This window comes from Mustelus asterias, chromosome 12 (assembly GCF_964213995.1).
Source record: "Mustelus asterias chromosome 12, sMusAst1.hap1.1, whole genome shotgun sequence".
Classification (NCBI taxonomy): domain Eukaryota; kingdom Metazoa; phylum Chordata; class Chondrichthyes; order Carcharhiniformes; family Triakidae; genus Mustelus; species Mustelus asterias.
In genome coordinates, this window is record NC_135812.1 from 48,034,442 (window position 1) to 48,061,965 (window position 27,524).

Here is a 27,524-nt window from a genome sequence, read left to right on the forward strand (position 1 = left end):
GTGTGCTCCATGTGCCTATCCAATAACCGCTTAAATGTTCCTAAAGTGTCTGACTCCACTATCACTGCAGGCAGTCCATTCCACACCCCAACCACTCTCTGCGTGAAGAACCTACCTCTGATATCCTTCCTATATTTCCCACCATGAACCCTATAGTTATGCCCCCTTGTAATAGCTCCATCCACCCGAGGAAATAGTCTTTGAACGTTCACTCGATCTATCCCCTTCATCATTTTATAAACCTCTATTAAGTCTCCCCTCAATCTCCTCCGCTCCAGAGAGAACAGCCCCAGCTCCCTCAACCTTTCCTCATAAGACCGACACTCCAAACCAGGCAGCATCCTGGTAAATCTCCTCTGCACTCTTTCCAGCGCTTCCACATCCTTCTTATAGTGAGGTGACCAGAACTGCACGCAATATTCCAAATGCGGTCTCACCAAGGTCCTGTACAGTTGCAGCATAACCCCACGGCTCTTAAACTCCAACCCCCTGTTAATAAAAGCTAACACACTATATGCCTTCTTCACAGCTCTATCCACTTGAGTGGCAACCTTTAGAGATCTGTGGATATGGACCCTAAGATCTCTCTGTTCCTCCACAGTCTTCAGAACCCTACCTTTGACCCTGTAATCCACATTTAAATTTGTCCTACCAAAATGAATTACCTCACATTTATCAGGGTTAAACTCCATTTGCCATTTTTCAGCCCAGCTTTGCATCCTATCTATGTCTCTTTGCAGCCTACAACACCCCTCCACCTCATCCACTACTCCACCAATCTTGGTGTCATCAGCAAATTTACTGATCCACCCTTCAGCCCCCTCCTCTAAGTCATTAATAAAAATCACAAAGAGCAGAGGACCAAGCACCGATCCCTGCGGCACTCCGCTAGCAACCTGCCTCCAGTCCGAAAATTTTCCATCCACCACCACCCTCTGTCTTCGGTCAGACAGCCAGTTACCTATCCAATCGGCCAACTTTCCCTCTATCCCACACCTCCTTACTTTCATCATAAGCCGACCATGGGGGACCTTATCAAACGCCTTACTAAAATCCATGTATATGACATCAACCGCCCTACCTTCATCAACACACCTAGTTACCTCCTCAAAAAATTCTATCAAATTTGTGAGGCACGATTTGCCCTTCACGAATCCGTGCTGACTATCCCGGATTAATCCGCATCTTTCTAAATGGTCGTAAATCCCATCCCTAAGGACCTTTTCCATCAATTTACCAACCACCGAAGTCAGACTAACCGGTCTATAATTACCAGGGTCATTTCTATTCCCTTTCTTAAACAGAGGAACAACATTTGCCATTCTCCAGTCCTCTGGCACCATCCCCGTGGACAGTGAGGACCCAAAGATCAAAGCCAAAGGCTTTGCAATCTCATCCCTCGCCTCCCAAAGAATCCTAGGATACATTTCATCAGGCCCAGGGGACTTATCGACCTTCAGTTTATTCAAAACTGCCAATACATCCTCCCTCCGAACATCTATTTCCTCCAGCCTATTAGCCTGTAACACCTTCTCTTCCTGAAAAACATGGTCCCTCTCCTTGGTGAACACTGAAGAAAAGTATTCATTCATCACCTCGCCTATCTCTACTGATTCCATACACAAGTTCCCACCACTGTCCTTGACCGGCCCTAACCTCACCCTGGTCATTCTTTTATTACTCACATAAGAGTAAAAAGCCTTGGGGTTTTCCTTGATCCGACCCGCCAAGGACTTCTCATGTCCCCTCCTAGCTCTCCTCAGCCCCTTTTTCAGCTCATTCCTTGCTAACTTGTAACCCTCAATCGAGCCATCTGAACCTTGTTTCCTCATCCCTACATAAGCTTCCCTCTTCCTTTTCACAAGACATTCCACCTCTTTTGTGAACCACGGCCATGAGTCCAAAGGCAGAAAATCTCATTGAGGTATCTAATGTATAGCATCAGTTGAAGGTCCTGTGCAGTGAAGAGGTCTTGTTCGAACCAGTGCACAAAAATGTTGGCATGTTGAGGTGCGAATTTGGTCCCCATGGCTGTTCCGTGCGTCTGGATGAAGAACTGGTTGTTGAAGGTGAAGACGTTGTGGTCCAGGATGAAGCGGATGAGTTGTAGAGTTACATCTGGAGATTGGCAGTTGTCGGCGTTGAGTGCTGAGGTAGTTGCAGCAATGCCGTCGTCGTGGGGGCTGCTGGTGTAGAGTCCTGAGACATCCATTGTGATGAGGAGTGATCCTGGTTCAACTGCTCCATGTGTGCTGAGTTTCTGTTGGAAGTCCATGGTGTCGCGACAGAAGCTCTTTGTACAATGGGTTTTAGGATGCCCTCGATGTAGCTGGAGAGGTTCTCATTGCCTGATACGATGGGACGGCCAGGTGTGTTGGCCTTGTGGATCTTCGGGAGGCAGTAGAGATCTCCAACGCGGGGAGTACGTGTGATGAGAGCATAGAATCCCTACAGTGCAGAAGGAGGCCATTTGGCTCATCAAGCCTGCACCGACCACAATCCCACCCAGGCCCTATCCCCTGCAACCCCACATATTTACCCTGCTAATCCCCTGACACTAGAGTCAATTTAGCATGGTCAAGGAACTTAACCTGCACATCTTTGGACTGTGGGAGGAAACCGGAGCACCCGAAGAAAACCCACGCAGACATGGGGAGAAGCATGGAGGGTGCTCTGAACGTCCAGGTCAAAGGTCTTGATCAGTCTGTTGAGTTGATGGGTGTGTTCTTTGATTGGATCTGCGGCTAACTATCTGTAGTGTTCCTCGTTGTTCAGTTGTCGGTATACTTCTTTGCAGTAAACTGTTCTGTTCAGTATGACAGTGGCCCCTCCTTTGTTTGCTGGTTTGATGACAATGTTGCAGTTCATCTTGAAAGTGCAGATGTGTTGTGCTTGGGTGATGTTCGGGGCAGTCTTGTGAATGCGGCTGATGAATCTGGCATTGACGCACCTCCTGACAGCTTGGGCATACATGTCGAGTCGAGGGCAACGGCCTTCTGGAGGAGTCCAATTCGACTCTTTCCTCTTTGGTTGCTGCACCGTGGATCCCTCTGTCGGCTGTTCGGCTCATTGGCTGTCTCATTGTGTTCGCTGTTGGTCTCTTGGTGTTTGTGGAAGAACTCCCGCAGCCTCATTCGCCTGATGAATTCCTCTGTGTCTGCTGCGAGACTGATAGAGTCCATTTTGGTGGTGGGGCAGAAATTGAGCCCTCTGCTGAGAACTTCGATTTCATCTGGTTGAAGTGTGTAGTCCGACAAGTTGACAATGGACTTCTCTGCAGTGGTACTGTTTTCTACTGTGGTACTGGGGGAGGCTTGGTTGCTGCTGGTGGTGATGCCGAGTTTCTCAAGTTTCCTGTTCTTGGTGTGCATGTAGATGGCGTAGTTCCTTTGTCTCGGCTGCTTGGCAGTGTTTCGCAGCTGGTTTGCGTCCTGAGCACAAGTTGAGAATATGGACTCTATCTTGGTTTCCAGGTTGCGGCATTTGCCGGGTTAGGTTGATTGGCCAGGTTAAAAATTGTCCCTTAGAGTCCTGGAATGCGTAGGTTAGAGGGATTAGCGGGTAAAATGTGTGGGGGTAGGGCCTGGGTGGGATTGTGGTCGGTGCAGACTCGATGGGCCGAATGGCCTCCTTCTGCACTGTAGGGTTTCTATGTTTCTATGACTTGAGGACGGATGAATGAACACCGTTCGACAATCACCAGGCAAGAGTGTTCCCTTCCAGTCGGGGAACACTTCAGCAGTCATGGGTATTCAGCCTCTGATCTTCGAGTAAGCGATCTCCAAGGCGGCCTTCACGACACACAACGTAGAATTGCTGAGCAAAACGGATACCCAAGTTCTGCACACAGGAGGACAGCCTCAACCGGGATCTTGGGTTAAATAAGAACATAAGAACTAGGATCAGGATTAGGCCATCTGGCCCCTCGAGCCTGATCCGCCATTCAATAAGATCATGGCTGATCTTTTTGTGGACTCAGCTCCACTTACCCACCCGCTCACCATAACCTTTAATTCCTTTACTGTTCAAAAATTTATCGATCCTTGCCTTAAAAACATTCAATGAGGTAGCAACTGCGTCACTGGGCAGGGAATTCCACAGATTCACAACCCTTTGTGTGAAGAAGTTCCTCCTCAACTCAGTCCTAAATCGGCTTCCCCTTATTATGAGGCTATGCCCCCTATTTCTAGTTTAACCCGCCAGTGGAAACAACTTCCCTGCTTCTATCTGATCTATTCCCTTCATAATCTTATATGTTTCTATAAGATGTCCCCTCATTCTTCTGAATTCCAATGAGTATAGCCCCAGTCTACTCAGTCTCTCTCCATAAGCCAACCCTCTCAACTCCGGAATCAACCTAGTGAATCTCCTCTGCACCCCCTCCAGTGCCAGTATATCCTTTCTCAAGTAAGGAAACCAAAACTATACACAGTACTCCAGGTGTGGCCTCACCAGCACCCTATACAGCTGCAACATAACCTTGCTGTTTTTAAACTCCATCCCTCTAGCAATAAAGGACAAAATTCCATTTGCCTTTTTCATTACCTGCTGCACCTGCAAACCAACTCCTTGAGATTCCTGCACAAGACTCCCAGGTCCCTCTGCACAGCAGCATGCTGCAATTTTTTACCATTTAAATAATAGTCCATTTTGCTGTTATTTCTGACAAAATGGATGACCTCATATTTACCAACATTGTACTCCATCTGCCAGACCCTCGCCCACTCACTTAGACTATCTGTATCCCTTTGCAGACTTTCAGCGTCCTCTGCACAGTGCTCTGCCACTCATCTTAGTGTCATCTGCGAATTTTGACACACTACACTTGGTCTCCAACTCCAAATCATCTATGTAAATCGTAAACAATTACAGTCCCAACACTGATCCCTGAGGCACACCACTAGTCACTGATCACGAACCAGAAAAACACCCATTTACCCCCACTCTTTGCTTTCTGTTAGTTGACCAATCCTCTATCCATATTACCTGTAACACCGTGCACCTTTATCTTATGTAGCAGTCTTTGGTGCGGCATCTTGTCAAATGCCTTTTGGAAATCCAGATACATCACATCCACAGGTTCCCCATTGTCCACTGCACATGTAATGTTCTCAAAGAATTCCACCACATTAGTCAAACATGACCTGCCCTTCGTGAACCCACGCTGCGTCTTAGCAATGGGACAATTTATATCCAGATGTCTATTTCTTCCTTGATGATAGATTCAAGCATTTCCCCTCCTACAGAAGTTAAGCTAACCGGCCTATAGTTACCCGCCTTTTGTCTATCTTCTTTTTTAAACAGTGGCATCTCATTTGCTGTTTTCCAATCTGCGAGAACCACCCCAGAGTCCAGTGAATTTTGGTAAATTACCACTAGTGCATTTGCTATTTCTCCTGCCATCTCTTTTAGTACCCTGGGATGCATTCCATCAGGACCAGGAAACTTGTCTACCTTTAGCCCCATTAACTTGCCCAACTCTACCTTTTTCGTGATAATGATAGTTTCTAGGTTCTCACCTGCCATAGTCTTCCTGTCATCAATTTTTGGCATGTTATTTGTGTCTTCCACTGTGAAGGCCGACACAAAATACCTGTTCAATGCCTCAGCCATTTTCTCATTTCCAGTTATTACATCCCCCTTCTCATCCTCTAAAGGACCAATGTTTACTTTAGCCACTCTTTTTCATTTTATATATTTGTAGAAACTTTTGCTATCTGTTTTTATATTGAGCTAGTTTACTCTCATATAGCTTTATAGCTTTTTTTGTGGCTTTCTGCTAACCTTTAAAGATTTCCCAATCCTCTAGGTTCCCATTAATCTTTGCCACTTTCAATTTGATACCCTCTGTTATTTCCTTAGATATCAATGGCTGATTATCTCTTTTTCTACAGTCCTTCCTTATCACTGGTATATACTTTTGCTGAGCACTGTGAAAGATCGCTTTGAAAATCCTCCACTGTTCCTCAATTGTCCCACCATAAAGTTTTTGCTCCCAGTCTACCTTAGCCAACTCCTCCCTCATCTTTTTGTAGTCTCCTTTATTTAAGCACAAGACACTGGTATTGGATTTTACCTTCTCACGCTCCATCTGTATTTTAAATTCAACCATACTGTGATCACTTCTTCCAAGAGGATCCCGAACTGCAAGATCATTAATTATTCCCGTCTCATTACACAGGACCAGATCTAGGATAGCTTGCTCCCTTGTAGGTTCCATTACATACAGTTCAAGGAAGCTATCGTGGATACATTCTATGAACTCCTCCTCAAGGCTGCCTTGACCGACTTGGTTTGACCAATTGATATGTAGATTAAAATCCCCCATGATAATTGCTGTACCATTTTTACATGCACCAGTTATTTCTTTGTTTAATTCTCGCCCCACCATGATGTCATTATTTGGTGGCCGATAGACTACGCCAATCGTGACTTTTTCTCCTTACTATTTCTAATTTCCATCTAAATGGATTCAACCTTTTTTTCCATAGAACCTATATTATCTCTCACTACTGCCCTGATGTCATCCTTAAATATCAGAGCTAACCACCTCCCTTACCTTCCTGTCAGTCCCTCCGAACCGTCTGATACCCCAGGATATCAACCATCCTGCAACCATGTCTCTGTAATGGCCACCAAATCATACTCGTTCGCAATGATTTGTGCTGTCAACTCATTTACCTTGTTTTGAATGCTACAAGCCTTCAGATAAAGTGCCCTTATGCTAGTTTTTGTACCTTATTTTTGAATTCTAACACTTACATTAATAACATCTCCTGAGTTCTCCTTCCTTTTAACTTTTTTCCTGATTTTTGATGTTGTTGGAGCATTCTCTCCACATTTTGTCCTTGCTCGCTCCTTCTCGGACTCTTTACATAGGTTCCCATCCCCCTGGCATATTAGTTTAAATCCTCCCCAACTGCTCTAGCAAACACTCCTCCTAGGACATCAGTCCCAGTCCTGCCCAGGTGTAACCAGTCCAATTTGTACAGGTCCCACCTCCCCCAGAACCGGTCCCAATGCCCCAGGAATCTGAAACCCTCCCCCTAACATCATCTCTTCAGCCACGTATATACCCAATGTATCCTCTCATTTCTACTCTGACTAGCACGTGGCACCATTAGTAATGCTGAGATCACAACCTTTATTGAGTATTGAGGTCCGATTTCTTAACTTTCTTCCTAGCTCCCTGTATTCTGCTCCCTGGGTCATGTCACACTATCTGTAACCCCCACGACTTGTCTGGGCTTGCAAAATCTCACTAACTATCCTGGCTGGAGACAATACACACCTCTTTAACTCGTGCTTGGTCCTCTCTCCACTCACATTGTCTGTACCTTTAAGACTTCATTACCTGTAAAGACTCGCATTCCAACCATTATCTTGTAAATTGAGTTTGTGTCTGTATATGCCCTGTTTGTGAACACAAGTCCTCATTCACCTGATGAAGCAGCGAGACTCCGAAAGCTTGTGCTGCCAAATAAACCTGTTGGACTTTAACCTGGTGTTGTGTGACTTCTTACTCTGCTGATTACTGTCAGGCTTCTCCAGAGTGGCCTAGGCAGTGACAGCATTGTTTCAAAATGTCAATGATCTGCTCCATCACATCCCTTGTGACAGCACGGCAATTATCATATGGTTGTGCTCATTTACCTGGGTTGCGCAATCAAGTCATTGGCCATGTCATAGCAGATAGCCCTTGTTGCCCAGGGAGCCACTCTTTAATGCCATGATGGTTCCAGCAGATTTCCACAACTGGGCACTAAATTAGTAAAATCCATTTCCGTTACAAAATAGGGCAGAACTGACATATGGTGCTCACAATGTGACGTTTATGCAATCAATGGGACCGAGCACCATGAGGAAGCCTGCAATCTTAGAAAAGCCGTGTGCTCACCATCCCTGGTTTCTTCTGGCAACAGAGAACAAAATTAAGTTAACTTCCAACAGACAGAGAGTATCTGTGACTTTCTTCACGCAACAATGCACAGTAAATTGAGAGATATTTCAAATGCCTCCCAGAAAGAGTCAAGCGCATAAATGATCAACAGCATAGCCACCTTCACAAAAATGACAATATGGTCCTTGTCCGGATCTCAGGATACAGCTGTGGCTGCAGCAGCTAGTGGCGGATTTGGGGGAAGACCACAGATGGAATTTTCCAATTTTTTGGCAGAGAGGCACAGTGGGCAGGAAAACTGATGTGGAATCTGCCAGCCCCAACAGCAGCTTTCTTTGATGTATCATTTGATTGACAGCCAAGGTGGGTGCCACAACATAACACTCGTGGGGCTGACTCTGATTGAGCCCGTCCGCCAGCAAATTATATTTTAAAAGGGCACCCTAAACACCACCCCCTCAACATCCCTCCCCCAGGGTACACCCTCCCACATCACCCCCCACCCAGCCCCCCCAGAACGTCCCCCAACACTGCCTCCAATATTGCCCCCAACACTGCCCAGCCCAGGCAGTGTCAGGGGGCAGTACCCAGGCATAACTCTCTTCCCCCGAGCAATGCACTCACCTGAACACCTCTGGTGGGTTCTGCTCATCATGGGAAACCTGTTGTAATTTGTGTCGGTGTGGCATCACAGCGGCGTGAATGGATTATGTAATGGTTGGGGATTAAGGTGATGTAAATTTATCGTACTGGGCTTCCAGACATTGAATGTCGGGATTTCCATTATATGATTGGTGGGGGCAATTGCAATGGGAAATCCCGTTAGTGTGAAACGCATTTTCTTCCTCTTGTGATATTTCACGTTTCCACTGCCATTCCCGCCCTCTGCAAACAGGAGCACAAAATCTCGGCCCTCATTCTTAAAGGGCAGACATTGCTCCCCACTGAGGTTCAAGTAGGATAATTGTTCCCTGGAGACTCTGAGCTGATATGGTTTCCTGCTGAAAGCCCTTTTCCCCATCCTTCCTTTTCCAGTAGCTAGTTCTGCTCTGCAGAGCCACTGATCATTCTCTAAGTCATGCTGCTGCCTAAGGAGAATGGTTACTATCTTGGAGCAACTGTTTTGGGCAGAAGCCTTGAAGTCAGTATGAACTCTTTGGGCACATACCAGACCACACCTGGTGGAGTTTTACAACTTTACTAGCCACAAGCATTTGTAGAATCTAAGCAACAGCTAGAAAAAAAACCCAGCAACTAATGTGTAATGATATTTCTTTTAAATAACGCTGGTTGGGGGAGATGGAGTGGGGATTGGAACATGTGTTCAGCCATGCCAGGTTAAAGGAAGGCGTTAGGTGGAATGTTGAGTTCAAAAATGGCACTGCTAATGTCATTCAGCAAGCTATTCACTGTGCATGCACCAATGCCTTCACTCATATGACGTCCATATGAAGTTGTTGTTAAGATTTGTGTAATTGTCATGAAGCAGTTCTTAGCCATATATAGTTGAACAGTAAGTGGTTATTAACTACTTGTAACCATATATACTGAAATAACTTCTGACAGGCTGGTGTTCCTTAACCAAAACTGATTTATTTCCAATGGTTTGCAATACTCAGGCAGGTACTTCCCAGTATAGAGTATTCACCCTGAGTGCCGGTGACCCGGACACTCCACATTGTATGTCTCTGTAGAACTCCATGATTGGGCAGCCTTAACAGGCCTCAATTAGGCAGCTCATATTCCAGCAGGTCCAACTCATAGACATCGTTGAAGTCATTATATTTACATATATAGGGTATAAAGTCTAAGCTCGGAGCTGTCTCCATGTCTTGCCTCTACACACATCTCTGTCAAGTACAAGACTGTCCTTTAGACTCAGGCAATTTGTTCCTTTACATCAGAGTATGAGCAGTACCGTACCCAGTCCCACACTGACCCTTTTGATGCCAGATTCTTATACTACACCTCTCCTTAAGTCTTTATCCAACATTTTACAATACATTTCTGTTTGCTCAACATATTTACATTACTTCTACTACCCCTTTTCTCCCATAAGTCTCTGTGTTTACAGATTCCAATGGTCTGGAAGCTCTATAATTCTTCCAGATCTTGTCTTTACAACAATTGGAGATGTGGTAGACTGCTATACTGGGTAAACCTTGATGGACAGGAGGTTGTTTTGACTTCAGTCAGTCTGGTTGGTTGATCTTCTTTGGAGATAAACTGCTCCCTCACAACTCCTTGTCTCGTGTTATCAATAGTCAATGGTTTATTCCATTCCTTATGGGGAGAATGAACTTACAACTCATCTATAGTGCTAATTATGTTTTTCTTCCTGTGTTTTGTTCGCTGTGATGCTCATTGGGATGGAAGATGTCTCTTCCTATTGTGTGTGTGCGAATTATCAACAGGCTCACCTTGTAGTTTATCTTTCTGTGCAGCAATGTTCTCATTGGTTTGCTTCTTTGCCTCACGGAGGTGTGCTTCTCTTTTCCAACATGATATGCTTAATAGTTATACTGGCCTGAACTTGTACTGTCTGTGGCGTGGTGACTTGAAGTACCTAACCAACAGATTTCAGAGCTGGAGGTTTGAGGCTCTTCTTGCTGCTGATTCATCTCTTGGCTGTCATCCGCTTGAGGTGTTGTGGTAATCATCTACAAGTTGGCTGATCTGACCAAAAGGAGCTTCTGAGATTTGAAAAGAAAATGGACAAGCCAGCTCTGCAGAGTGAAGGAAATTCAGAGCTGAAATCTCAGTCGAGAGTATCTTTTCTGTTTGTGCTCTCGTGAACTTACCATTCTGTGCAATTGAAGGCAGAGGTAGATTTGGCATTTTCCGTCATTTTAAGAAGGCGCAGAACATTACAGGATCTCTGCTCAAATGAGATAAAGACTACTGATATACATGATTTCAAATGTTTGTTTGCTGTCATACTTTTATAGTTCCCAAATCATGCCTATAACTGGAAGTCAGATTTCTCTAGGCCCATAGAGTAGGTGTCTGTTGTTCGTATCCAGAGGTCTCTCAGCCATGGTTCTTTGTCTGAGAGGACTGTAACATTAGTTCCTTTGCCTAATTCAAAGTCTGTGAGATGATTATTAACCCAAGATGTCCACATTCAGAATGAAAATCCCAGATCTTTGACCTCACCTAAGAAGCATGGTTGTATTTTCTCTTGGTGTGGTACCTTGACCTCTTGGAAACATCTGTACATCTGATTGTTAGCTTTGCATAGCTTTCTAAAGTGCCCTAGGTATTTTCAATTAAAACACTGTGTTGATGTTGCTGGACATTGGTTGCGCTTGTGGGCTGCTTGGCTTCACAATACTGACATGGTCACCCATCCTCTTGTGGCCAGAAGGCATTGTTTCCCTTGGCTTGGGGTGTCCCTGCTCCTCTCCAGCTGGACAGTGAGGATTGCTCTGGACCATGTCTTGCTTTCACCCTTTAAGTTTGATCTGTGCTGTAAACTGATTTTGGATTGTCAGAGATTTCCTAATGGCCTCTTCAAGGGTCATGCCTGAGAGTGCATCATCTGCTACTCCGACAACACTGTCCTGATTAGCTTTGATTTTAGGTCACCATAGTCACAGCCTTCAAGGCTGATGAAGCAGTCAACAGGTTCATTACTTCTTCAGATTCAACAGTCAACTGGTTCTCCTGGCTGTTGAATACATTTGTTAAACTTTGCACATTCAAGGATCGTGTTTACTGCTCAAATTAAACTATGTGTTAAAATGATTTTAGGTCTTTGCCGAGGATTCATTGATTCCTTGTCCTGCTATTATATCGGCTATTGGACCTACTATATAAAGCAGTGTGCTAATCGATTCAGACCGGAAGCGATCATGTATCTAAGGAATCTCCAACATCCACAATTTTGTGATTGTTCTGGGCTTTGGGTGAGTCCAAACTGGTCTGGTAAGGTAGATTTTTGATCCATGGTCATTTGACATTTAAAGTGTGTATAGCTTTAAATGTTGTTAGAAAGTCCAAGATGGTACTGCCGTACGATTGTTCTCAGCAAGGAGGATTCCCATGCTTGTTGATTTTGGAAGGTTCCCACAGTAATGAAGGTCACAATTTCTGTGTTTTAAAGTTTTAGCAGTGACTTTGTGAATTGATCTTTTTTGAGTTTTTCCCAATTAGTATCTCCGGTGGTGATCTTATTAAAAAAATTCAAAGTCCAGAACGAGGGTGACAACAGGTGACAACACTGTCCTGATTAGCTTTGATTTTAGGTCACCATAGTCACAGCCTTCAAGGCTGTGCTTCGGATCGTTTTTTCAGTGAGTCCAAATCTAATATCTTTTGCACTTAGTGCACAAAAAAATTCTGAAATCGCATTTCCGCTTATAGGGGGAGTGCACGGGGCTGGCTGATAGTAGCAGAGGGTGCCATTGCGCATGTTTCTCTGCTCTGAGGAGCAGAGCAACCTGTCACACAGCCTCTGCTGCTTTCAGCTGGCCTCCGTGGCCTAAACCTGGAACCCACCCCACGCTTTCTATTAGAAGCTGAAGCCAAATTCTAAAATGATTCAGAAGGCCCGGCTAATTCTATCATTTTAAGGTTCATCGAGTGCACAAAATATATACAAACAATCCAGGTAAAATGCTACAGCATCCTCAGAAAAGCTATGCTTACAAGCAACAGTCATTCTGAAATTTAGAGTGTATTTAGAACAATTTGTTCAATATTTTCTCAGCTGCTACTGAAAATACTTACTGCTCCATCATATGTCAAGGCTTCTTTAAGAGATTCCAAGTCATCAAATTCTACATAACAAAAACCTGAAAAACATTTAAATTCAATTTACATACAGTACTGATCACCATCTGAAACATTGTGGAAACACCACTGCTGGGACACCAAATCAACAGTTAATACTTCATGTGAATTAGATTCACTGAAAAGAGACAAAATAAATGCCATTTTTTTGCTGAGAGTTGGTAAATTATTCCATTGTTGGAGGTATCAAGGCTGATGTCCACACGTGTACTGTCCAGTAGGAGTCAGGTCATAGAAAGCCTAATTATTTTTAACCCCACTTTGGCCAGGGTCATTGAGGCCAATATCAGGACACCTAGTTTCACCAGAATTGGAATCATCTATCTCAGCTCAGACTGGAGATGGGAATTAGGATCTTTCCAGGTTTTTTTCTTAGTGTTTCTGTTGTGATTACAATCCTCAGATTGAACTACATTTAAATTTTGCTAGCGCCTTCCCTGATGACTCAGTGAGTTTATCTACTTAATAATTGAGCCATACAGAGGTAGGTCTGAGGATTGATCCCCATTTTCTTTTCAAATTTTTATTCAATCCAAATCCAAATTCCAATTGAATCCAATTCATGGTCCCCACAAGGGAGACAAACAATATCCAAGCTGACAGGATGAGGCATTGCACCCCATCTTGATCTGACATTTGATCTTTGCCAAAAGGCCGAGGTGGCTTTGAAAAATTGTATCAGACAACACCTCGGTTAAACCCCATTGACTACCCTGATGATTGACTCTACCCTAGCATGGTAAATCAACCTGCCTGATCATTGACTCTCCCCTGCCAGTAAGTATATATTCAGTCCATGGTTTCACTGTGAATGATCCCATTACTCCTCTCGTTGCTAATGGCCCTCCTGGTTCGTGTTAAGCTGACCTCAGCTGCAATGATGGCAAAAGCAATGCAGCTGTTGCTATTCAACAAGTGCTGAAAGAAGTGCAGACACCAAAGGCTGGATTATCTGTGTGGTGTTAGAATTGTGACTGCATGTTTCCAAGTCTGTACCCACCTCCTGAAAAAGCAGTCGCTCTTTTAGATTTTCAGGCAGACACTCCCTTAATTGAGATGGACTCGGAGACAGGCTTCCTGTCCAATTAAGAGGAGCAGATGGGTTCTTGAAGGAGGAGAGCCAATCAGAAGCCTTCCACCTAGACAGCAGACTGCAGTAAAGAGCGAGTTACACAGATGGTGCTTCGATCTGGCAACTTTCTGAAAGTTTTTAAAAAACAGACACAGTAGCCAGGTGACTGCTTTAGGAAGGGGGGGGGGGGCGGGGGGAGGCTGGTATTTCTCTACAGAGAAGGCCTGTAGGCCTGGCTGGAGTGTTGCCCTCTCCCCTGCTCCCAGGCCTTCCATTGGGAGCCTGCCTCCAGGTAGTTAGAACATAGAACAGTACAGCACAGAACAGGCCCTTCGGCCCACGATGTTGTGCCGAGCTTTATCTGAAACCAAGATCAAGCTATCCCACTCTCTATCATCCTGGTGTGCTCCATGTGCCTATCCAATAACCGCTTAAATGTTCCTAAAGTGTCTGACTCCACTATCACTGCAGGCAGTCCATTCCACACCCCAACCACTCTCTGCGTAAAGAACCTACCTCTGATATCCTTCCTGTATCTCCCACCACGAACCCTATAGTTATGCCCCCTTGTAATAGCTCCATCCACCCGAGGAAATAGTCTTTGAACGTTCACTCTATCTATCCCCTTCATCATTTTATAAACCTCTATTAAGTCTCTCCTCAGCCTCCTCCGCTCCAGAGAGAACAGCCCTAGCTCCCGCAACCTTTCCTCATAAGACCTACCCTCCAAACCAGGCAGCATCCTGGTAAATCTCCTCTGCACTCTTTCCAGCGCTTCCACAGCCTTCCTATAGTGAGGTGACCAGAACTGCACACAATACTCCAAATGTGGTCTCACCAAGGTCCTGTACAGTTGCAGCATAACCCCACGGCTCTTAAACTCCAACCCCCTGTTAATAAAAGCTAACACACTATAGGCCTTCTTCACAGCTCTATCCACTTGAGTGGCAACCTTTAGAGATCTGTGGATATGAACCCCAAGATCTCTCTGTTCCTCCACAGTCTTCAGAACCCTACCTTTGACCCTGTAATCCACATTTAAATTAGTCCTACCAAAATGAATCACCTCACATTTATCAGGGTTAAACTCCATTTGCCATTTTTCAGCCCAGCTTTGCATCCTATCTATGTCTCTTTGCAGCCTACAACACCCCTCCACCTCATCCACTACTCCACCAATCTTGGTGTCATCAGCAAATTTACTGATCCACCCTTCAGCCCCCTCCTCTAAGTCATTAATAAAAATCACAAAGAGCAGAGGACCAAGCACTGATCCCTGCGGCACTCCACTAGCAACCTGCCTCCAATCCGAAAATTTTCCATCGACCACCACCCTCTGTCTTCGATCAGACAGCCAGTTACTTATCCAATCGGCCAACTTTCCCTCTATCCCACACCTCCTCACTTTCATCAAACGCCTTACTAAAATCCATGTATATGACATCAACTGCCCTACCTTCATCAACACACTTAGTTACCTCCTCAAAAAATTCTATCAAATTTGTGAGGCACGATTTGCCCTTCACGAATCCATGCTGACTATCCCGGATTAATCCGCATCTTTCTAAATGGTCGTAAATCCCATCTCTAAGGACCTTTTCCATCAATTTACCAACCACCGAAGTAAGACTAACCGGTCTATAATTACCAGGGTCATTTCTATTCCCTTTCTTAAACAGAGGAACAACATTCGCCATTCTCCAGTCCTCTGGCACCATCCCCGTGGACAGCGAGGACCCAAAGATCAAAGCCAAAGGCTCTGCAATCTCATCCCTTGCCTCCCAAAGAATCCTAGGATACATTTCATCAGGCCCAGGGGACTTATCGACCTTCAGTTTATTCAAAACTGCCAGGACATCCTCCCTCCGAACATCTATTTCCTCCAGCCTATTAGCCTGTAACACCTTCTCTTCCTCAAAAACATGGCCTCTCTCTTTGGTGAACACTGAAGAAAAGTATTCATTCATCACCTCGCCTATCTCTACTGACTCCATACACAAGTTCCCACTACTGTCCTTGACCGGCCCTAACCTCACCCTGGTCATTCTTTTATTCCTCACATAAGAGTAAAAAGCCTTGGGGTTTTCCTTGATCCGACCCGCCAAGGACTTCTCGCGTCCCCTCCTAGCTCTCCTAAGCCCCTTTTTCAGCTCATTCCTTGCTAACTTGTAACCCTCAATCGAGCCATCTGAACCTTGTTTCCTCATCCCTACATAAGCTTCCCTCTTCCTTTTCACAAGACATTCCACCTCTTTCGTGAACCATGGTTCCCTCACTCGGCCATTTCCTCCCTGCCTGACAGGGACATACCTATCAAGGACATCCAGTATTTGTTCCTTGAAAAAGTTCCACTTTTCATTAGTTCCTTTCCCTGACAGTTTCTGTTCCCAACTTATGCCCCCTAATTCTTGCCTAATCGCATCATAATTACCTCTCTCCCAATTGTAAACCTTGCCCTGCCGTACGGCCCTATCCCTCTCCATTGCAATAACAAAAGACACTGAATTGTGGTCACTATCTCCAAAGTGCTCTCCACAACCAAATCTAACACTTGGCCCGGTTCATTTCCCAGTACCAAATCCAATGTGGCCTCACCTCTTGTCGGCCTATCCACATATTGTGTCAGGAAACCCTCCTGTACACACTGCACAAAAACTGCCCCATCCGAACTATTTGACCTACAAAGGTTCCAATCAATATTTGGAAAGTTAAAGTCCCCCATGACAACTACCCTGTGACCCCCACACATATCCATAATCTGCTTAGCAATTTCTTCCTCCACATCTCTATTACTATTTGGGGGCTTATAGTAAACTCCTAACAACGTGACCGCTCCTTTCCTATTTCTAACCTCAGCCCATATTACCTCAGTGTGCAGATTCCCCTCGAAGTGCCTTTCCGCAGCCGTTAAACTATCCTTGATTAACAATGCCACTCCTCCACCTCTTTTACCAGCTTCCCTACACTTAGTGAAACATCTATACCCCGGAACGTCCAACAACCATTCCTGTCCTTGTTCTACCCACGTCTCCGTAATGGCCACAACATCGTAGTCCCAAGTACCAATCCACGCCCCAAGTTCGTCTACCTTGTTCCGGATGCTCCTTGCATTGAAGTAGACACACTTCAACCCACCTTCCTGTCTACCGGTCCCCACCCTTGACCCTGATACCTTCCCCAATACCTCACCACCCTCACTGACTTCTGGACTACAACTCCTTTTCCCTCTCCCCTGACAAATTAGTTTAAACCACCCTGAAGAGCCGTAACAAATTTCCCTCCCAGGATATTGGTGCCCCTCTGGTTCAGGTGCACCCCGTCCTGTTTGTACAGGTCCCACCTTCCCCAGAATGTGTTCCAATTATCCACGTATCTGAAACCCTCCCTCCTACACCATCCCTGCAACCACATGTTTAACTGCACTCTCTCCCTGTTCCTCAACTCGCTATCACGTGGCACCGGCAACGTACCAGAGATGACCACATGTTTTGTCTTGGCTCTCAGCTTCCAGCCCAGCTCCAGAAATTCCTGCTTTAAATCCCCGTCCCTTCTCTTACCTATGTCATTGGTACCAATGTGTACCATGACTTGTGACTGTTTCCCCTCCCCCTTCAGAATCCGGAAAACACAGTCGGAGACGTCACGGACCTTGGCATCCGGTAGGCAACATACCATCCGTGAGTCTCTTTTGCTGCCGCAGAACCTCCTATCTATCCCTCTAACTAACGAGTCCCCAATTACTATTGCCCTCCCGCTCTGCCCCTTACCCTCCCGAGCCACAGAGACGGACACAGTGCTGGAGATCCTCTCACTGCGGCTCACCACTGGTATGTCATCCCCCTCAACCATATCCAAAGCGGAATACTTGTTGCTAAGGGGAACGACCACCGGGGATCCCTGCACGGACTGCTTCCTCCCAGCCCCTCTCACCGTCACCCATCTGTTTTCATTCCTCGGAGTAACTGTATCCCTAAAGCTTCTGTCTATGGCCACCTCTGCGTCCCTAATGATCCTAAGTTCATCCAACTCCAGCTCCAGTTCCCTAACACGGTTTTAGAGGAGCTGCAGATGGGTGCACTTCCCACACATGTAATCAGCAGGGACACTGTCGTCGTCCCTCACCTCAAACATAGTGCAAGAGGAACATAGCACTGCCTGCACACCCATCCCCTCTAGATACCTTGCCAGTACCAGGTAGAAACAGCAAAAATGAATTTAAACTCACCCTGCTCACCCTTTCTGCCTAAGCCCTGTGAGCCAAAGCCTTATAGCTCACACTCTGCTTCCCACGCTCTCCACTGCCTGCTCCCGACACTGCCCGCTGTATACTGCAGCCTACCTTTTATACTTCCCCATGTTGTGTTAAGAAACATGTTAAACTACCCCATGTTGTGTTAAGAAACTGGAGGCCAACTGGAAAATCCCACTTGGCTTCCATGTGGGTAATACGGCTCTTAATGAGCCTAACTGGCTGCCTGCCTCATGGATGCATATCATCCTGTTTCCTTCGAACCTGCCTTGGCAAAATGTCAAGAATGCAGTCAGGAAATTGACAAGTCGGCGGTATTTTCCAGCTCCTCCATTGTAGAGAAATATCGCCCCCCCCCCCGCACTCCCCACTCCTCTTCCTAAAGCAGTCACCTGGCTGCTGTGTCTGTGATGCGCGTTATCACACACGAGGCTTGAGATGCTCAGGAAATAAAGGCTTTTATTTGCTGTTACAACGAAGCTACTAATTATATACACGATCCCAGACTGAGGGGTCCCAGACAGAGCAGTGACCTTTATACCTCTCCCAGGAGGCGGAGCCCGACTGGGATGTACCACAATAACTATAATACAAGGTGTAACAGCCCAACCCTAACCCCAACAGCAACAAGTAGAACAACCCATCCCTAACCCCAACAGCAACATATATACATACTTGTAGTACTGGCCAGACCCTGGCTCAGTACTATCTAGTGGGAACCAACGATGGTTCACCACATTCACCCCTCCTTTGAAGACAAAGGCCGGCAGGGTACAAAAAAACAGAATAATGTCATCAGTCTATAAGTTCAGACGGTCAGGGGGACCGCACCGTCATTGTGACCTCCTCAACACCGGTGATGACACCGGAGTAGGCACACGCGGTGGCGTTCTCCCCAAGGCGATGTCCAACGGTTCCTCCACAGTCTCACGGGCTGGTTGACCCCGAGGTGATGATAATCCGTTGAGTTCCGACACGCCCTGAAGTGGCGACCATCCTCTGGACTCAGGCAAGCTGTACACGGGAGTAAAGGGTTAAGTGATGGTCCCGATGCTGCCCGCACCGTGTCCGGAGGGGAAACAATAGTTAGGGGGTTTCTAACGGGGGTATGGGAGCGACAGGGGTTTCTACGTCCCCTGCTGGTGCCAGGTCTCGGATCGAGACCGTGTCCTCTCGCCCGTCAGGGTATGCCACATAGGCAAACTGAGGGTTGGCGTGGAGGAGATGGACCTGTTCGACCAATGGGTCGGACTTGCGGGCCCTTACATGTCGCCGCAGCAGGACAGGTCCTGAGTACGTCAACCAAGACGGTAATGAGGTCCCAGAGGAAGACTTCCGAGGGAATGAAAACAGCCTCTTATGGGGAGTAGCGTTGGTTGCCGTACACAGGAATGAGCGTATGGAATGGAGCGCATCAGGGAGCACCTCTTGCCAACGGGAGACTGGAAGGCTTTTTGACTTCAACGCCAGTAAGACAGCCTTCCAGACTGTAGCATTCTCACGTTCCACCTGTCCGTTACCCCTAGGGTTGTAGCTCATGGTTCTACTAGAGGCAATCCCGTATGAGAGCAGGTATTGCCTCAAGTCATCGCTCATGAACGACAAGCCCCTGTCGCTGTGAATGTAGCTGGGGTACCCGAACAGGGTGAAAAGATCACGGAATGCCTTGATAACTGTGGCAGCAGATGTATCAGAGCAGGGAATAACAAAAGGGAATCTCGAGTACTCATCAACGATGTTGAGGAAGTACACATTCCGATCTGTTGAGGGAAGGGGGCCCTTAAAGTCGACACTCAGTCTTTCGAAGGGACGAGTGGCCTTGACTAATTGTGCCCGGTCAGGTCGGTAAAGGTGCGGTTTGCATTCCGCGCAAACCCGACAGCTTCTTGTTATGGACCTGACATCCTCCACCGAGTTGGGCAGATTGCGGGCTTTTACAAAGTGGTCGAGCCGAGTGACCCCAGGATGGCATAGGTCATTATGGAGAGCCTGCAAACGGTCCTCCTGTATACTGGCGCATGTTCCACGCGAGAGGGCATCCGAAGGCTCATTGAGTTTCCCTGGACGATACATGATGTCATAATTATAGGTGGAGAGTTCAATTCTCCACCGCAAGATCTTGTCGTTCTTGATCTTGCCCCTCAGCGTGTTATTGAACATGAACGCCACGGACCGCTGGTCCGTGATCAGGGTGAACCGTTTTCCCGCCAAGTAATGGCGCCAGTGCCTGACGGCCTCCACAATGGCCTGGGCCTCCTTTTCCACCGCTGAATGCCGAATTTCGGGGCCTTGGAGGGTGCGGGAAAAAAATGCAACGGGCCTGCCCACCTGGTTAAGTGTGGCGGCCAGGGCGAAATCAGATGCATCGCTCTCCACCTGAAAGGGGATGGACTCATCAACAGCGTGCATCGTAGCTTTCGCGATGTCGGCTTTTAGTTTATCAAAGGCCAATCGAGCCTCTGGTGTTAGGGGAAAAGAAGTGGACTTGATGAGCGGACGGGCTTTGTCCACGTAATTGGGAATCCACTGTGCATAATAAGAGAAGAAGCCTAAGCATCTTCTCAGTGCCTTTGCACTAGTGGGCAGGGAAAGTTCAAAGAGGGGACGCATATGGTCTGGATCAGGGCCAATGACCCCGTTTTCCACCACGTATCTGAGGATGGCTAAACGGCGCGTACGAAATACACATTTCTCCCTGTTGTAGGTCAGATTCAGGCGAGATGCAGTGCGTAGGAAATTCAGGAGATTTGTGTCGTGGTCCTACTGGTCATGGCCGCAGATGGTGACGTTATGCAGGTACGGGAAGGTAGCCCGCAGCCCGTTCTGGTCCACCATTCAGTCCATAGCACGCTGGAAGACCGAGACCCCATTGGTGACACCAAAGGGAACCCTGAGAAAGTGATACAAGCGACCACCCGCCTCAAAAGCCGTTTATTGTCAGTCCTCTGGGTGAATGGGGAGTTGGTGGTAGGCAGACTTGAGGTCTATGGTGGAGAACACCCGGTACTGCGCAATCTGATTGACCATGTCAGATATGCGCGGGAGGGGATACGCATCCAGCTGCGTGTATCTATTAATGGTCTGACTATAGTCAATGACCATCCGGGGTTTGTTCCCACTCTTGACCACCACGACCTGCGCTCTCCACGGACTAGCGGTAGGTTGTATGATCCTTTCCTTGAGGAGCCGCTGAACTTCAGATCGAATGAAGATCCGATCCTCAGCGCTGTAACGCCTACTCTTAGTCTCAATGGGCTTGCAGCCTGGCACAAGATTCTGGAACAGGGAGGGTGTGGTAATCTTCAGCGTCAAGAGGCTACAGGCGGGGCACGTTGGGCAATTTGGAGGCTGCTGTTCTCCCACTGAAAGCGGAGGGAGTGGCCCACCGTACTGTAGGGTTACACTCTTCAAGTGGACCATGAAGTTTAGTCCGTTGGCGCGCAAAGGTACGGCAACACCAGGAGCTTGAAGCGCTCGTAAACCGTGCCTTGCACCGTTAAAGTTACCACGCAACTCCCTAGCACAGTGACAGACCGGGACCTTGATGCCATAGAAATTGTCTGTTTGACAGGTTGAATCTGGAGTCCACACCGCTTCACAGCGTCTGGGTGGATAAAACTCTCAGTGCTCCCGCTGTCAAACAGACAATAAATCAAGTGGTTGTTTCCCTGAATGTCCATCATAGACTTGTCGAGTCTATGAGGCTTGGCCTGGTCCAGGATGATCGACGCCACTGTTGGTTCATGAGCACCACTGCAGGCAGCTGAGATTGACGAGGATGACCCCTGCTGGTCGTTCGCGGTCGGTGCCGACCAACATGGCCGCACCCATAGGTCACACGTGGGTGATTGCGCCAAAATCAGCGACCCCTGGTGGTCACACATCTCCAACTCCGTCGACCGTAATGGCGTCGTCCTGGCCTCGCACGTGGACGAAACACTCGACGATGCCGACGACGAAGAACCGGGCTCCGAGGAATCGCAGGCTGCACTGTTGTTCCTAGAAGCAGGTTTAGATCGGCATACTTTCGAATAGTGCCCCTTCTTACCGCAGGTGGAGCACAACACAGCTTTAACGGGACACCGTTGCCGAGTATGCTTCGCTCCCCCACAGAAGTAACACCGCGGGCCACCCGGAGCTGCTGCCGTCGTCAGGCCCGAGTGTGGGCACGCCATCACGCAGCTTTTCGAACCCGAGGGATGAGGAGGGATCAGCGACTGCTCCTGCCACGTTGTCTCCACGTGGTCTTCAGGATACAATACTAGGCTTTTGGAGGCCGTCTCCAACATATCCGCTAGTTCTATCGACTTAGTGAGGTCAAGATTACCTTGCTCCAGTAGTCTGAGTTGGATGTAAGATGATCCGATTCCCGCCACAAACACATCTCGAGCGAGGTCGTTCATATTCTGATCTGCCGACACTGCTTTGCAGTTACAGCCCCTGGCTAGCTGTAGGAGCTCGTTTGCATATTCTTCCGTCGTTTCACCGGGCTGCCGTCGAGTGGCTAAGAGGTATCGAGCATGCATTTCGTTTGGCGGTTTAATGTAACGCTTCTTAAGAAGCTCGAGGGCCTTTGTGTAGTCGGTGGCTGCACGGATCGCGAGGTATATGGTGTCGCTTACCCTCGCATGGAGGACCCGGAGTCTGTCATCGTCTATGGTGACCGCTGCAGAGGCTGCCAGGTAGTCCTCAAAACATTTCAACCAGTGGTCAAAGGTGTTAGAGGCGCCCGCCGCACGTGGATCCAGTGTAAGACGTTCAGGTTTCAATATCTGCTCCATACTCTCTGTATCGTTTTTTTTCTTTCGACGAGAGTTTACTTAACAGCAAATAAAATTGATGCGCGTTATCACACACGAGGCTTGAGATGCTCAGGAAATAAAGGCTTTTATTTGCTGTTACAACGAAGCTACTAATTATATACACGATCCCAGACTGAGGGGTCCCAGACAGAGCAGTGACCTTTATACCTCTCCCAGGAGGCGGAGCCCGACTGGGATGTACCACAATAACTATAATACAAGGTGTAACAGCCCAACCCTAACCCCAACAGCAACAAGTAGAACAACCCATCCCTAACCCCAACAGCAACATATATACATACTTGTAGTACTGGCCAGACCCTGGCTCAGTACTATCTAGTGGGAACCAACGATGGTTCACCACAGTCTGTTTTTTCAAAACTTTCAGAAAGTTGCCATATCGAAGCACCATCTGTGTAACTCGCTCTTTACTGCAGTCTGCTGTCTGGGTGGAAGGCTTCTGATTGGCTCTCCTCCTTCAAGAACTCACCTGCTCCTCTTAATTGGACAGGAAGTCTGTCTCCGAGTCCATCTCAATTAAGGGAGTGTCTGCCTGAAAATCTAAAAGAGTGACTGTTTTTTCAGGAGGTGGGTACAGACTTGGAAACATGCAGTCACAATTCTAACACCACACAGATAATCCAGCCTTTGGTGTCTGCATTTCTATCCATTACCAACCTCAACAGAGCTTTAGAATCCAGATCCAGGTGAGAATAGGATGTTTTGTGATTGTTCATATAGTTGAATATGCTGTTCACACTTATTGTGAAGCCTTACATACTTTCATTGGCCACACGTGCGAGCTATCAGAATTTGTATCACAAAATAAGAGGTGACAGAAAAGGTACCCTCCCCTAAACTTGAGGAAAAGAGATGCAAGTATGCTTGTAATATTTGACTGGAACTTAATGCAAATGGACTACAGCCTATGTTAAAATAGCAGAAAAATGAATTTCAAATCATTTCAAATATTCTCACATTAGTGGTGGCACAATGGTCAGCACTGCTGCCTCACAGCACCAGGGACCCGGGTTCGATTCCTTGTCGGCGTGGGTTCTTCTGAGTGCTCTGGTTTCCTCCCACGGTCCAAAGATGTGCAGGTTAGGCTGATTGGCCATGCTAAATTGCCCCTTAGTGTCAGGGGGACTAGCTAGAGTAAATGCATGGGGTTATGGGGATAGGGCCTGGGTGGGATTGTGTTCGGTATAGACTCGATGAACTGAATGGCCTTCTTCTGCATTGTAGGATTCTATTAGTATATATTAATGGAACTAGAGTAATGATGACAAAATTGTAATTTATTTTTACTTTTTATATTTTTAATTTTACAACAAGGAACTCCTGCAACATTGAAGATGTAAAAATGTTGTTTACAAATAAAAATCCGTAATCAGGGTTTTTTTAAATTAATCAGAGAATTAAGAAATGGTTGTGTTGTAGTATCCATAGAAATTTATTAAAAATCATTTGTGCAGTTTATAGGATAGGAAACAAATGCAAGTCATAAGATAAGAGCCAATGGTGTTGAAGGTAGAATATTGACATGGATAGACAAATGGCTAATGGGTCGGAAACAGGGAGTGAAGATAAGGGGTTCTTTTTCAGGTAGGTGACCTGTAACCAGTGAGGGTCCACAGGGATCAGTGCAACTGTTTACAATATATATTCATGACTTGGAGAAAGGAAGAGAGTGTACTTCACCAAATTTACAGACGACACAAAAATAGGTGGAAAAGCAAGTCGCAAGAGGGATACAAACAGTTCACAAAGAGATATTGCTAGGTTAAGTAAGTGGGCAAAAAGTTGGCAAATGGAGTATAATATGGGAAAATGTGAAGTTGTTCATTTTGGAAGAGAGAACAACAGAACAGTTTTGTTTAAATGGGGAGAAAAACTGCAGAAAGCTGCAACACAAAGACACTTGTGCACAAAACATAGAAAGTTAGCACACAGATGCAGGTAATCGGGAAGGTGAATGAAATGTTGGCCCTTATTTCAAGGGGATTGGTGTGTCAGAGTAGGGAAGTATTGCTGCAACTGTACTAGGTACTGATGAGACCACATCTGAAGTACTGTGAGCAAGATATTTAAGCAAGATATTATTTCATTGAAGGCAGTTCAAAGAAGGTTCACTAGGATGATTCCTGGTATGGAGAGATCATCTTATGAGGAAAGGTTAAAAAGGTTGGGACTCGTACTCATTTGAATTTTGAAAGAATGAGAGGTGATCTTATTGAAACATGTACGATTCTGACAGGGTAAATTCTGAGAGGATGTTTCCCTCATGGAAGAGTCTAGGACCAGGGAGCATAGTTTCAGAATAAAGGGGTGCCAATTTAAGACTGAGATGAGGAAGAATTTCTTCTCTCAGAGGGTTGTCAGTCTTTGGAACTGCTTGTCACAGAGAGCTTTGGGGGCAGAGTACTTGTGTACATTTCAGGCTGAGATAGATAGATTTTTGATCAGTAAAATAATTGAGGAATCAAGGGTTACAGGGAAAGGGCAGGAAAGTGGACATGAGAAATAGCCATGATCCTATTGAATGGCAGAGCAGGTTTGAAGGGCCGAATGACCTACACCTGTTCCTATTTCTTATGGTCTTAAATTTTGGAAACTATAACAAAATTTTAAGTAATCAGAAGGAATACATGTCTTCAAAAGAAGAGGATAGCTAAATTACAAGTCTACAGTTTTTGCATTAAAATAAAATCCACAACTTGTTTTGCAGCATACCTTTGAACTTGTCTGTTTCTTTGTCTCTGACTAGTCGAACACTCCTTACGTTCAGCTCCTTAAAGATGGCATCAATGTCTCCCTGCACAGTATTAAAAGGTAAATTTCCTACATAAGCTGTGAAAGGGGGCTCTGTCGGTAATTCCTTCTGTTTTCGAGGACCACTAACACGAGATCTTCTGAAACAACAGAAAACAAAGTCAATCTTCAGGCTGCCCCAAGTGAGGTTTATCCCGAACTCCATTCATCTTTAACAGTCACATCCCATTTAACAATCCATAAGATTTGCTGTAAACAGCAAATTGTGCTAAAAGTCAGAAACTAATGTGAGCTATCATCCACCTCCACCTAGACCATGTTAGCTCCCTGCTCAAATCATTGTTCATGATTTGAATTTAGTTTTATGTAAACTCTGATGATAAATTATTTGTGTGGAACCTGGCCACTATCTGTTGTTCCTGGTACATTTATCCAATGTCAGCACTAAATTTATATATGTCAGTTTGGGCAGCAATGAAAATTTAATGGGTAGAATTTTAAAGATGGTGAGCAATCAACGCTTGGCATCCCGAGAGTCGGCATCCAGCGCGCAGCTGCTGACTTTCAAACCTCCACTGCCATTTAACACTCACTTGAGCATTGATTAACAGTGGGCGGGACTTCCATCCGCCCTGGAACAAAATCTCGCCCATGAGAGCTGTTGGCCAATCAGTTTAGAACATAGAAGATAGAAAAACTACAGCACAAACAGGCCCTTCGGCCCCACAAGTTGCGCCGAACACATCCCCATCTTCTAGGCCTACCTATAACCCTCCATCCTATTAAGCTCCATGTACTCATCCAGGAGTCTCTTAAAAGACCCTATTGAGTTTGCCTCCACCACCACTGACGGCAGCCGATTCCACTCGCCCACCACCCTCTGTGTGAAAAACTTCCCCCTAACGTCTCCCCTGTACCTACCCCCCAGCACCTTAAACCTGTGTCCTCTCGTAGCAGCCATTTCCACCCTGGGAAAAAGCCTCTGAGAGTCCACCCGATCTATGCCTCTCAACATCTTATATACCTCTATTAGGTCTCCTCTCATCCTACGTCTCTCCAAGGAGAAGAGACCGAGCTCCCTCAGCCTATCCTCATAACGCATGCCACTCAATCCAGGCAACATTCTTGTAAATCTCCTCTGCACCCTTTCAATCATTTCCACATCCTTCCTGTAATGAGGTGACCAGAACTGAGCACAGTATCCAAGTGGGGTCTGACGAGGGTCTTATATAGCTGCGTTTGACCGACAGTTCTTTACCCTGGCCATGCACTATGCTGTAGCACCCAGAGGTGGTACTAAAAATTGAGGCCATGCTGGATAAGGCCCTTAAGCAGCCATTAAGTGGCCACTTAATGACTTTAATAGGTGAATGAACAGGTTTCCCACCAAAGGCCCTGCCTGCCCAAGCGTGAAATTGCATCTGGTTTGCGTGGGTAGGTTCCTGGCAGAATCCCGACATTCAATTTTATGTTTCTTATCCAACTATAACATGTTGTTGCAATACAGGGGCATGGAGCAGTAACAGTAATTTTGGCAATGTGCATTTCTTTGGATGAAAATGAGCACAATAATCTTTATTCATTTATGGACTTAGGTTTAAATTCAAACGTCTCCTCGGTAGTCAATAATCTTATGCTCAATAGGTATGGACCAACTTAATCCAGATCCAACTGGTTATGAAATCATTACATAAAATTATGCAAGATTTGTTACAAATTGGCAATATTATTCAGCAGGATAAGAAGTACAAGAAAAAGAAAGGTGCAGTAGGAAATGCTCTTCTGAAGGTGCAGGTCAAAGCACATTGCTGCACCAAGAATGGATCTCTGGATTTGACTGTTATCGTACTGGATGGCAAAATGCAGCAATTGGTTCCTCAAGCATAGGTACCGCAACCCCTCTCCCCCCCCCCCCCCCACCCCCCACCCCCACCC

General features: G+C 46.3%; 2 protein-coding genes across 2 annotated transcripts in view; one reads left to right on the plus strand and one right to left on the minus strand.

Moving 5' to 3' along the window:
- The window catches only part of eif4h (eukaryotic translation initiation factor 4h), a 55,723-nt gene extending 29,533 nt beyond the window's left edge, over positions 1-26,190 (minus strand). The window contains exons 1-3 of the mRNA XM_078226027.1: positions 26,183-26,190; positions 25,551-25,729; positions 12,632-12,696 (exon numbers count right to left, since the gene is read on the minus strand). Of these exons, the coding sequence (XP_078082153.1) occupies positions 12,632-12,696; positions 25,551-25,729; positions 26,183-26,190 (252 nt within the window). The remainder of the gene's footprint in view (positions 1-12,631; positions 12,697-25,550; positions 25,730-26,182) is intronic.
- Positions 26,191-27,287: 1,097 nt separating this feature from the next.
- The window catches only part of mybbp1a (MYB binding protein (P160) 1a), a 124,999-nt gene continuing 124,762 nt past the window's right edge, over positions 27,288-27,524 (plus strand). The window contains exon 1 of the mRNA XM_078226028.1: positions 27,288-27,461. Within this exon, the coding sequence (XP_078082154.1) occupies positions 27,288-27,461 (174 nt within the window). The remainder of the gene's footprint in view (positions 27,462-27,524) is intronic.